General features: G+C 54.8%; 1 protein-coding gene across 1 annotated transcript; it reads right to left on the bottom strand.

Moving 5' to 3' along the window:
• Positions 1-7016: 7016 nt before the first annotated feature.
• On the bottom strand, positions 7017-10343 carry GPR142 (G protein-coupled receptor 142). The gene is made up of 3 exons (XM_024350591.3): positions 10154-10343; positions 9118-9276; positions 7017-8062 (listed from the first exon to the last, which is right to left on the bottom strand). Exons 1-3 carry the CDS (start codon positions 10245-10247, stop codon positions 7191-7193), a joined length of 1125 nt encoding a protein of 374 aa, XP_024206359.1. The 5' UTR covers positions 10248-10343; the 3' UTR covers positions 7017-7190.
• Positions 10344-11774: the final 1431 nt, after the last annotated feature.

Raw genomic sequence — 11774 nt, 5'->3', positions numbered from 1 at the left:
ACGTGGCTTTAGGGTGGAGGAGACTGACAGAGGGTACAAAGCCCTCCCACCCAACTACTCGGTGCTGGCTGCTGGCCCAGGGCAGGCAGTTTCTTTGCAGTAACTCGATCTTCCTTTGAACCTTGGCTTAAAGGCCCGCCCTCCCACTCCCTGGCCCGACCGTCCAGCCAGTCCTGCAGCGCCCCCTGCTGTCTGAGCTGACAGGGACATGCAAAAGGAGGAGGTGGGCAGAAAACCCGCCAGGGAGCTCAGGCCACCGCCAGGGAGCTCAGGCCACCCCCAGCGACAAGGAGGCCAGGGAAGCAAGATTTCCAAGACACCCCCATGCCAAAGGCTGTCCCTTGGTCCCTGCCAGCCAGCACCTCTGTAATCTGGCCAACCAAAGTGCTCAATGTTTTCTTTTTTTTTTTGAGACAGTGTCTGGCTCTGTCGTCCAGGCTGGAGTGCAGTGGTGTGATCTCAGCTCGCTGCAGCCTCAAACTCCTGGGCTCAAGTGATCCTTCCACCTTAGCCTCCTGAGCAGCTGGGATTACAGGTGCCCACCACCATGCCCGGCTAAATTTTTTTTATTTTTATTTTTGGTGGAGACAGGGTTTCGCCACGTTGCCCAGGCTGGTCTCGAACACCCGGTCTCAAGTCATTCTCCTGCCTTGCCTCCAAAGTGCTAGGGTTATAGGCCTGAACCACTGTGCCCAGCTGGCTAAATGCTTAATTTGGAAAATATGGTCTTGCTTTCTGGGCCAGGGTGCTGAATGGATTCTGCACGATCCCTCTGGAAGCTTGTCTCCCTGTCCCCATCATGTCACCCACCCCACCACTGGTAAAGCCACCTCCTCGGCCCGGGCATGGTGACAGGAAGGGAGCCTTGTCACCTTGTCAGAATCGAGGGACACTCATGTCTGTGGACTGGAGCTCCCATGAAAGATCTCAGAGCAGAAGCGACAGATGTGGCTCCCTTTTATCCAGCCAGCATGCCTCCTCTTTCGGACTGAAAAAAAGAGGGGAAGGGGAAGAGGAGCAGAGCACTCATGGGGGAGGACCAAAGTGAGCATGGGAGTCAGAGAGGGGGCAGAGGCTGCGTGTGCGGTGGGGCCTGAGACCATGCCCCGGAAGCAACCTGGGTGCGTTGATATCCATTCCAGAGACAAAAAGAAATGTGCTGCTCAGGCCGGGCGCGGTGGCTCACGCCTGTAATCCCAGCACTTTGGGAGGCCGAGGCGGGCAGATCACCTGAGGTCGGGAGTTCGAGACCAGCCTGGCCAACACGGTGAAACCCCGTCTCTACTAAAAATACAACAATCAGCTGGGTGTGCTGGCACACACCTGTAATCCCAGCTACTCGGGAGGCTGAGGCAGGAGAATAGCTTGAACCCAGGAGGCGGAGGTTGCAGTGAGCCGAGATCGAGATCGCGCCACTGCACTCCAGCCTTGGTGACAGAGCAAGACTCCATCTCATAAAAAAAAAAAAAAAAGAAAAAAGAAAGAAACGTGCTGCTAAGGGGGAGTGTGCAGTGACAGCACTGCACACCGGAGCAACTGGGAAACCCAACACAGAGGGAAAGAGCTGTTTGAGGTCTGAGCAATGAGGAAGCCAGGAAAGGTGCCAGTGGCAGCAGGACACCCCGCCAGAGAGCACATAAGAGTGGCCGAGGGAAAAGGGGGCCCGAAACCCAATTGTGATTAAGAAAATCAAGAAGGCCAGTGCCATGGCTCACACCTGTAATCCCAGCACTTTGGGAGGCTGATGCAGGAGGATCGCCTGAGCTTAGGAGTTGGAGACCAGCATGGGCAACATAGGGAGACCTCGTCTCTACAAACAAACAAACAAAAAAAATTAGCGAGGCATGGTGGTGCATGCCTGTGGTCCCAGCTACTTGGGAGGCTGAGGCCAGAGAACTGCTTGAGCCTGGGATGTTGAGGCTGCAGTGAGCCGTGGTCGTGCCACTGCACTCCAGCCTGGGTGGCAGAGCGAGACCCTGTTTCCTAAAAGGAAAAGAGGCCTGTGATTCCAGCACTTTGGGAGGCCGAGGCAGACACATCACTTGAGCCCAGGAATTCAGGAGCAGCCTGGGCAACATGGTGCAACCCCCACTCAGAAAGAAAGAAAGAGAGGAAGGAAGGAAGGAGGGAGGGAGGGAGGGAGGGAAGGAAGGAAGGAAGGAAGGAAGGAAATGAACGAGAAAGAAAATAACCTTTTCTGAATGAAAAGATACTCTCAGTGTGGAAATTAAAAGGCCCACCTCCAGGTACCTGTTCAACAAGGGTGAATCTTCAAAAACTTCAAGATCTTCCAGGAAGAAAGGAGAGATCATGTTTAAAGATACCAGACTGGCTTTGAGTCCTGTTACGCCAGCCAAGGAGAAGAGAAAGGTGGGGATAGTTCGTATACAGCCAAGAGAAAAGTGACTTTTATTAAAGCCTGGATCCACAGCCAAGGAACATTTGTCCTTAAAATACCCATAGTTTCCCCCAACCCAAATTCATATGTTGAAGACCTTCCCCAGGTTGGATGAGAGCCCATCGTAACAGCCTCGTTTGAACTTCATCACCTCTTTCAAGGCCCTATCTTCAAATGCCGTCCCATTTTGAGGTACTGGGGACACAGGGAGAAGGTGACCTTCTGCAGGGCAAGGAGAGCGGCCTCAGAAGAAACCCAAGCTGCTAACACCTTCTTCTTTTCCTTTTCAGACAAGGTCGCCCTTTACTCTGTCGTCCAGGCTGGGGTGCAGTGGCGTGGTCTTGGCTCACTGCAGCCTCGACCTCCTAGGCTCAGGTGATCCTCCACTACATCCAGCTATTTTTGTATTTTTGGTAGAGACAGGGTCTTGCTATGCTGTTTAGCCTGGTCTTGAACTCCTGGGCTCAAGTGATCCCCCTGCCTCAGCCTTCAAAAGTGCTGGGATTATAGGTGTGAGCCACTACATTTGGTCAATACATTGTTTTGAACTTCCAGCCTCCAGAACTGTAAGAAAACACATTTCTGGCCAGGCAAGGTGGCTCACGCCTATAATCCCAGCACTTTGGGAGGCTGAAGCAGGTGAATCACTTGAGGTCAGGAGTTCGAGACCAGCCTGGCCAACATGCGAAACCCTGTCTCTACTGAAAATACAAAAATTAGCCAGACGTGGTAATGCATGCCTGTAGTCCTAGCTACTTGGGAAGCTGAGGCAGCAGGATCACTTGAACCCAGGAGGTGGAGGTTGCAGCGAGCCAAGATTGTGCCACTGCACTCCAGCCTGGGCGACAGAGTAAGACTCCATCTCAAAAACAAACAAACAAACAAACAAAAACTCATATGTTGTTTAAGCCACCCAGTCTGTGGTATTTTTTTTATGCAGCCCTTGAAAACTAATAGAGTCCAGAAAACAATTTGTCAACCAACTTCCAAACAGCAAAAATCATATATACCCTTGGGAAGAAATGAAAGACATGTGAGCAATAACCATCCTCAGATATTAACAAAGGATGAATGATAGACAGTAAGATCAAACAGCACATCAAACCTGTGGTGGGAATTGTTAGGAAAGAAACTCAGAATTTCAAAAAGGATTTTCTTTAGCTAAGATATTTCAGCAGATGAGTGGGTAGGCTATGGAGGGAGAAGGGAAGAAGGATAAACTGAAACCATTTAAGTCTTTCTCTCCTCTAGAAGCCAGTTTGGCAGATTTAATAATACTTTTCATTTACATTTCAGTGACATGCTTACCAAGGTGATTATCACTTCATTTTATTAAAGGTTACACAAATGCTAAAAAGAAACTGTTACCTAATGTGTTTTTTCTCTTTTTTTTGAGTCGAAGTTTCACTCTTGTTGCCCAGGTTGGAGTTCCATGGTGTTTCTATGGTGCGATCTCAGCTCGCTGCAACCTCCGTCTCCTGGGTTCAAGCGATTCTCCTGCCTGAGCCTCTGAGTACTTGGAATTACAGGTGTCCACCACCACGCCCAGCTAGTTTTTGTATTTTTTAGTAGAGATGGGGTTTCACCATGTTGGCCAGGCTGGTCTCGAACTCCTGACCTGAAGTGATCCGCCCACCTCTGCCTCCCAAAGTGCTGGGATTACAGGCGTGAGCCACCACACCTGACCACCTAATGCATTTTATTAGGAAAATGTGATACTGGTTCTCAAATCTGATAAGTCCAGCACTAGAAAGTTCTAAGCAATGCAAAAGATCCCCGAGAGTGGTCTGCCTCTAATCTTCTACATCTGAGAGCACCTGCAAGGTGTGGGGTAGAACAGACAGTGGACCAAGAACCAGGAGACTTGGGTTTGAGTGTCAGTGCTGCTCTTGACCAGCTTTGGGCTAGGGGCATACCATTTAATCTCTCTGTGCCTCAATTTCCTAAGTTTGTAAAACAGTTACAATACTCCATATGCAGGGTTGTTTGAAAAAGTCACTGACTGCCCCAGCCTGTCGGTACAAGTGAGGTTATAGCAATATTAACACTAGGATTATGGTGGCTCAATGCAAAATTGTTTCAACCAGCCTGGCCAACATGGTGGAACCCCGTCTCTACTAAAAATAAAAAAATTAGCTGGATGTGGTGGTGTGCGCTTGTAGTCCCAGCTACTTGGGAGGCTGAGGCAGGAAAGTCACTTGAACCCAGGAGGTGGAGGTTGCAGTGAGCTGAGATCACACCACTGCACTCCAGCCTGAGAGACTGGGCAACAGAGAGAGACTCCATGTCAACAAAACGAAACAAAACAAAACAAAACTGTGTCTTGAAAGAGCCTCCCCAACAGTTTCTGGAAGTTCCTGGTTTCACTGGTGCTCAGAGACAGTTGAGCTAATCTTGCAGCTGGCCTCCTGAAAGACAGCCCCCCAGCCAGCTGAGGAAGGCATCCTGCCTCTGGCCTAGACCCAGCTGCTGTTGCCATCCATGGAGACACAGATGCTCTTCCCTGATACTGGGTTCTCTCCTGCAGGGTCCCTGCAGGTTGTTCCATTTAGTTCTTCATCCATGGAACTTTGTGCTTTCTTCCTGTGCCCGCTTCTGTAGGGCAGGCTCAGGCTGGGCTGGGGCCGACATTATCTGGTCCTCCGGTGGACCTTCTCCCTCCCCGGGTACCTGCATTTGCATCCCCCTCCTCCTTAAGCAAAGAATAAAGCGCAGGTGCATCAACCCTGCCTGGGGATACATCTGTGTGTGCACATGGAGGTGTGGGCGGGTGAGGGGGTCCTCCATCCTTAACACCTGCTCAGGGTCAGTGTAGACCACCCCGGAGCAGAAGTGTTGGGCTTACAGGTCCTCAATCCTTTCTCTGAACTCGGCACCACATGTCTTGGAATTCAGAATACGTCAGAGCAGAGGAAGGTGCTGTGTGCATGTAGTGGTGCGCGTTCGATCACGATTCCGTGGGGTGTGGACAGCAGTACATGATCACTCCACTAACAGTCCCGGGTGGGGCTGGCAGGACTCACAATCACAGGACAACTTCGGGACCAGAAATCACCTCACACCGGGTCACGCTGTACCGCTAAACGTGTTTGTGGCACATTTTGGAAACATGTTTTGGTTTTCAGAGTTTTTTGGAGTTGGGAATCATGGCGAATGCATTGGAGACCCACATTATCCTCTTTCTGGGTTAGCTGAACCTCCCTGTCTGGACATCCCTGCTCTGGGGAGAAGCAGAGAGGCAAAGTGGAAAGCCAAGCATTGATTCTGCATTGACTGTGTGCTGGGTGCACAAACAGCTCTTTGACTGATGTCATCCCACTAAGAGGGTGGGGGCAGGTCTGAACCTCCCATTCAGGACAAAGGTCAGCTCAGCCTGACCAGGAAGCAGAAAGTGGTCCTAGCTCAGCTGTTAATGTGTTTACCCACAGCCTGGAGCAGGTGGGAGTTCCATCTGCTAATCTCTCCCAGCTGCCTCTCCGGGATGGTGGTGCTGAGAGGAGAGAGGGGCCCTGGAGAGCCTCCCTGGAGAGGCTGAGGGTGGGGAGCAGAGCTCCTCATGGCTCTGATGGACTCTGCCAACTCCCGCCTCCCAGTGGTGGAGGAAAAGACCTTTCCCCCAGGGGCGTGAGCTCGGGGGGCTCAGCAGAAGCTCAGGGTCATCTCCAGCTAGGTCCTCCTTTCCTGTTCTCCTAGTACCCTGGGTTAAGAGACCATTTTCTTTCTCCTCATTGGCAACAACGAAAACTATAGCCCCAGTGCTGGTTCTGGGCCCATGAACCTGTACTGGTTTAGGGCAGGGAGTAATGTGGAATCCAACCAGGGTGTTTGAGACCTAAGGGGCTGTGTCTCCTGTGGCTGGACAGACACGGGCCTGGGCTCCTTACATCTGATTTAAGATCACCCCTTTCTGACTGGCCCTGGGGGCTTTTATCCCCCAAGCAGCCCCCTCCCATTGCTCAGCTCAATTTCTTTGTTTCCTCCAGCCTAAGCAATGCCTTAAGTCCTGAAGATATCTTCCTTTTCAAACTCTGGCATTGCCACTAGGAGCTGGAGAGGTGATCCATTCAGGGAATGAGAGGCAGGCACCAGGAAAGGGGGGTGGGCTGGAGACAATTCACATCCATCCATCCATCCATCCATCCATCTGTCCTTTTTTGTTTTTGTTTTTGTTTTTTTTTTTTGAGACGGAGTCTCACTCTGTCGCCCAGGCTGGAGTGCAGTGGCGGGATCTTGGCTCACTGCAAGCTCCGCCTTCCGGGTTCACGCCATTCTCCTGCCTCAGCCTCCCGAGTAGCTGGGACTACAGGCGCCCGCCACTGCGTCCAGCTAATTTTTTGTATTTTTAGTAGAGACAGGGTTTCACTGTGGTCTCGATCTCCTGACCTCTTGATCCGCCTGCCTCAGCCTCCCAACGTGCTGGGATTACAGGCGTGAGCCACCGCACCCGGCCTCCATCTGTCCATTTTTCTTTCCATTCAACCAACATTAATCTGGCATTCACGATGAGCCAGGCAAAATGCCCCCCGCAAAGGAATGCCCACAGCACTGATGCTATTAGCCTGTGCCTGGCAGTGCCCTTTCATCTTCCCAGGAAATAGGGATTGCTGGTGAAGCAAACATAAGAGCTGGCTAAGTTGTCCTCCTCTCTACCTGGGAGCCACACCCAAAGGAGGAGCCTCCACCCCCACCCAAGGAAAGCAAGCTGTTGATAAACGTGTTTTGGGTACAACCTCAAAGGCCCCAGTACATGTGGCCATGAGCCACCCTGAGCTCCCTAGCTGGGCCCCCTCCTCTACACTTCTGCCCCTTTGGGGAGTCCAGGAGGCTCCATCACAGGCTTCGCCGCCATGCCCTCTGGCTGTGATGCCAAAGTGCAGGGCAGGTAGGCATCGTGGATGACCTGTCGGACAGTGGCCCGGAAAGTCTTGCTGACAAAGCAGTAGAGGCTGAAGTTGGCTGCCGTGTGGAGCATGGCCACCATGTTGGCCACATCCAAGGCCAGGTGGACCCTCCAGTCCCGGTGGACAGGGGCCACGTACATGTGGTAGAGCATGACGAAGACCCGGGGCGCCCACAGGAGGGTGAACAGTGTGGTGATGCCCAGGAGGATGGCTGTGCTCTTGCCCACCCGGGGCTGCAGCCCACTCCGGCCCCTCCTCCGTAGCCGGTGGATGATGGCCGAGTTGGTGACCAGGAACACACCACAAGGGATGAAATAGACAGTGAGACAGTGAGCCCACTTGAGGACCTCGTCCAGTGTGCTGGGTGAGTCGGTGTCTCTCCACATGTCCAGCCACCAGTAGAAGGGGATGCCGGTCAACAGGGCAGCACTCAGGACAGCAGCAATGGCCCGGCGGGTCCGGCCTGGGGACGAGGCGGCCCGATGGTGCAGGGGGTGGCACAGGGCAGTGTAGCGGTCAACCGTGAGCAGGATGGCGATCCAGACTGAGGCGTGGTTGGCAGCAAACTCCAGGATGTTGGCCGTGCGCACCACAGCCTGGGGCACCTGGCGGGCCAGCACGGCTCCCTGCAGGAGGAAGCCCGCGAACACGATGACCACCTGGATGATGATATCCGAGGCTGTGAGCGCCAGAAGGTAGTAGTAGGAGGGCCTCCTGGTCCTGGTGGCAAGGCGCGCCAGGGCCACTGCAGTCAGGAGGCTGACTGAGGGCAGCCGAGGTGAGGGAGGGGAGAGGCATCAGAAGAGAGCTCAGACTCTGCTTTCCAAGGTGTCGCCATCGCACCTCCCCATCTGCATGTGCAGAGGCTGTGCTGGCTTCTCTTTTTTCTCCTTCCAGATCCTTCTGAAACCCCACTTTGCCCAGAAGGCCACTCAGGCCAGCTCTGCCCTGTCCATCCACTGCAGGCCACTGGCTGTACCCCGGTTATGCACAGGTAAGTGCACATGGAAGGGTCCTCAGCAGCCACCTGTCCTGGCCAGGTGTGGTGGCTCACGCCTGTAATCCAGCACTTTGGGAGGCCAAGGCGAGCAGATCACCTGAGGTCAGGAGTTCAAGACCAGCCTGACCAACATGGAGAAACCCCGTCTCTGTTAAAAAAATATACAAATTAGCCAGGCATGGTGGTGCATGCCTGTAATCCCAGCTACTTGGGAGGCTGAGGCAGGAGAATTGCTTGAACCTGGGAAGTGGAGGCTGCAATGAGCCGAGATCATGCCACTGCACTCCAGCCTGGGTGACAGAGCGAGACTCCATCTCAAAAAAAAAAAAAAAAAAAAAGCTACCTGTCCTATGGCATTGTCCTCCAAGTCCTTTTTAGGTTTTCTGTGTCCTCTAGAATGGAGGCGTCCCTAGACACAGGCATGGGTTTAGCTATCAGACTTGGGGAAATCCCCAGGGCCAAGACCACCCGTCCTTCCCATATCCACACACCCACCTCTGCCCCAAGCTCTGCTCTCTGAAGGCATGGGCAGCACGGGGAGCTTTGTACTGAGCTGAGCCAGTTCCTATGTGAATTTTGTTATCCTAAGAGTACGCTCACTGCTGGGGAAAACTTGGGTTTAGCTGTGAGCACCCCCAATCCTAGCCCCTTACTTTTATTCCCCTCCAGTGACCCAGAACACCCTGACAATGGCAAGGAAAGACCAGGGGTCTATGATCCAGGGCCTCAGGGGTCAAACACAGAGGACTGGCACCCATTGAAGGAGGATCCCCATTTCTGGCCAAGCCCAAGTCCCCAGACCCCAGCTCCCCACTCACCAGGCAGCCCCAAGCCCAGCAGGACACTGTAGTAGATGACAGGGATGACGCCAGCCACACACGGGGACCTCTCTGCGATCTCTGGCCAGTGGCTTTCAAACTCCTGGCTCAGCCCACTGACGTTGGGCGTGGGCAGCAGGGTCATTCGTGGCTGGCCAGCTAGAAGGTGCGGATGGGCAGAGTCAGAGCCTCTGGTCTATTTCTAACCTGGCTGGGCGCAGCCCCGCCCTGACCTGGGGTCTTTCTAGTCACCCTGCTCTGTGCAGACCCTCTAGTCAGACCCAGCTGAGTGCACTGTCTGTTGCTGTGAGAATTCTTGCCAAGACCACCCTCACCACCCCCCATCTCACCCCACTCCCTCAGTGGCCCGGCTCCCCCACTGATGGGAAGTCCCTGGCAGCACGGCCTGCTGCCATAGAGACCATTGCTCCCCATGGGTCCTCCCCATGGGCCCTCACCCGGCCTAGCAGGGGCTCTGAAACAGGATCACGGGGGCACTTGTCGAGGTGCAGGCTCCTGGGCCTCCTCCGGGCCAGAGGGTCTGAAGCGGGGTTGCAGCAGCCGTGCTTGTAATCAGCAACCTGGGTGATGCCAGCCACACACAGGGACCTCTCTAGGAGGTCCACAGTGGAGGCCCCAGGTCTGCACAGCTCCACTCAACAGCTGTCCCCCTCTAAGGAGAGGCTGTTGGTAGGGCCCCCTCTTTTCTAAACTAAAGATACCCTCTTCAGAGGTGAGCACCACTAAAGCTGGAATGGCCCAAGTCCACAGATGGGGAAACTCAGTCCACAGGGGTAAGGTGGCTGGCCTAGGATAAGCACCGTCCACTCTGGCCCCTGTTCCCCTGAAGCCACACTGCGTGTCTCTTTCAGGTTGAACTCCAGCTTTTCGTTTCCTGCTGAGGCCGGGGGGCTCACTGCTCACTCACTCTCAGCTTCGGCCCCTACTCCACCCTCTAGGTCCCTAACCTGCCTCCTGTTCCCTCCTGCCTTTCCACCTTATTGCCCCCAGCACACCCCACTTCAAGATGCCTTACCTGTCTCTCGTCCCTCAAGCCCCATGCTCTGGGGCCCTGAGTCCTGGGTCACCTGTGGCTTTTTCTGAGGGTCCCCGCAGCTCCCTGTCAGCATCGCCAGCTGTACCTCTCACTCCTTGGCTCTCCAAGTGGTTGTTTGCCCCAGGATCCTTACGCAGACACTGAGCCTGTTAGTGCAGGGGGGCGGGGCGGGGGAAGGAAGAGGAAGGAACTGGTGGGCGGAGGCACCGGGGAAAGAGCTAGAGTAGATGCTGGTGGAGCAAACCAGGGACCTCTAGGGCGCACAGGCAGGGGAAGGGGTCGGGCTGGGCAGGGGCTTCAGCTGCAGGAGAGACGAGCTGAGGGTGGCATGGGGTTCACAGGTATGTCTATGCCTGGGGGAGCAGGAAGTGAGGAGAAGAGGCAGGATGGCAGGATGGGGGTTCTGGGGGGCTGCCTCGTGCCCCGGGGCACTCTGTGAGCTGGCCCGGGTTCAGCTGGGGTCAAACCTGGGGCTGAGGACTTTGGGGACAGGCAGAAGGACTCAGGGTGCTGACTTTATGAGCATCCAGACTGAAAGGGAAGAGAGTAGGGCACCTCTGTGAGGAGTTGGGGAAGTCATGCCAGGTAGGAGTGGTAAGGCTGCCACAGACAGGGCTATGATCCCAAGAGGCTCAGGGGACCAGGTGCACAGGGTCAGTCCTGCAGTGGCCATGGTGGGGGAGGTGGAGGCTACCCCCAGGGGCAGGATGGCAGGCAGCCGTGCACAGGGTGGGGCATCCTCTGGGAGCAGCCGGACGAGGCTGCCTGCAGCCGGTGCTGGGAAACCGCAGTCCTGCAAGCTGTTGTTTTCCTGGCCCTGGTGAAATGGACCATCCCTCAAGAATATCAATCCCTGGCAAATAAACAACTGCCGTTGCTGGTGAGCACTCAGAAGAGGCCAGACTGGCTCCCCTGCCCTAGAGGAAGAGTGACCAGAGCAGCCCACAAGCAGGCACCCGGGACATGGATGCCCCGTGGACGGCCTCGGGAGGAGAGCTCAGGCCCCCCTGGAATCACCTCCCATGGCCTGTCCTCTGGGAATGCAGCAGAAAATATGGCAGGAAATATAGGGAGCTTCCCAGCTCTGGGAGTCAGATCTCACATCAGAGCCTGGAACTCCCCATCCCAACCCCCCCTCGGATACCCACAGCGCAGGCCCTGCTGCCCCCTGGTGGCCACATCCTGACCCTGCAAGCCTGAAAGTCCCATGGTTTGGCTAGGCACCCTGGGTGGCACAGTGGGACTGGAGACGGAGCTGCCCGCTCAGGACAGGTCCTCTGGTGGAGTGCTGGGACCCCAGCCCCAGAAAGTGCAAGTAGCACAGATGACGCCCCAGGCCACCACCTCCTTGCAGCAGGAGGCTAGGGGTGAGAGGAGGCAGACCCTCTCTTCAAGGAGCTGCCATGGGTGAGGGGCAAGGAGGGTCCCTGCCGACATTTACCGAGTGCCCACCCTGTCCCTACACTTTGTTTTTCAAATTTTATGTATAGATATAGAGAGAGTTTGGGGTCTCGCTGTGTTGCCGAGGCTGGTCTGGAACTCCAGGCTTCAAGTGGTCCTTCTGCCTTGGCCTCTCAAAGAGCTGGGATTACAGGTGTGA

This window comes from Pan troglodytes, chromosome 19 (assembly GCF_028858775.2).
Source record: "Pan troglodytes isolate AG18354 chromosome 19, NHGRI_mPanTro3-v2.0_pri, whole genome shotgun sequence".
NCBI lineage: Eukaryota > Metazoa > Chordata > Mammalia > Primates > Hominidae > Pan > Pan troglodytes.
The sequence above is the reverse complement of the archived record's forward strand: the minus strand, read 5'-3'. Positions and strand labels throughout refer to the sequence as shown.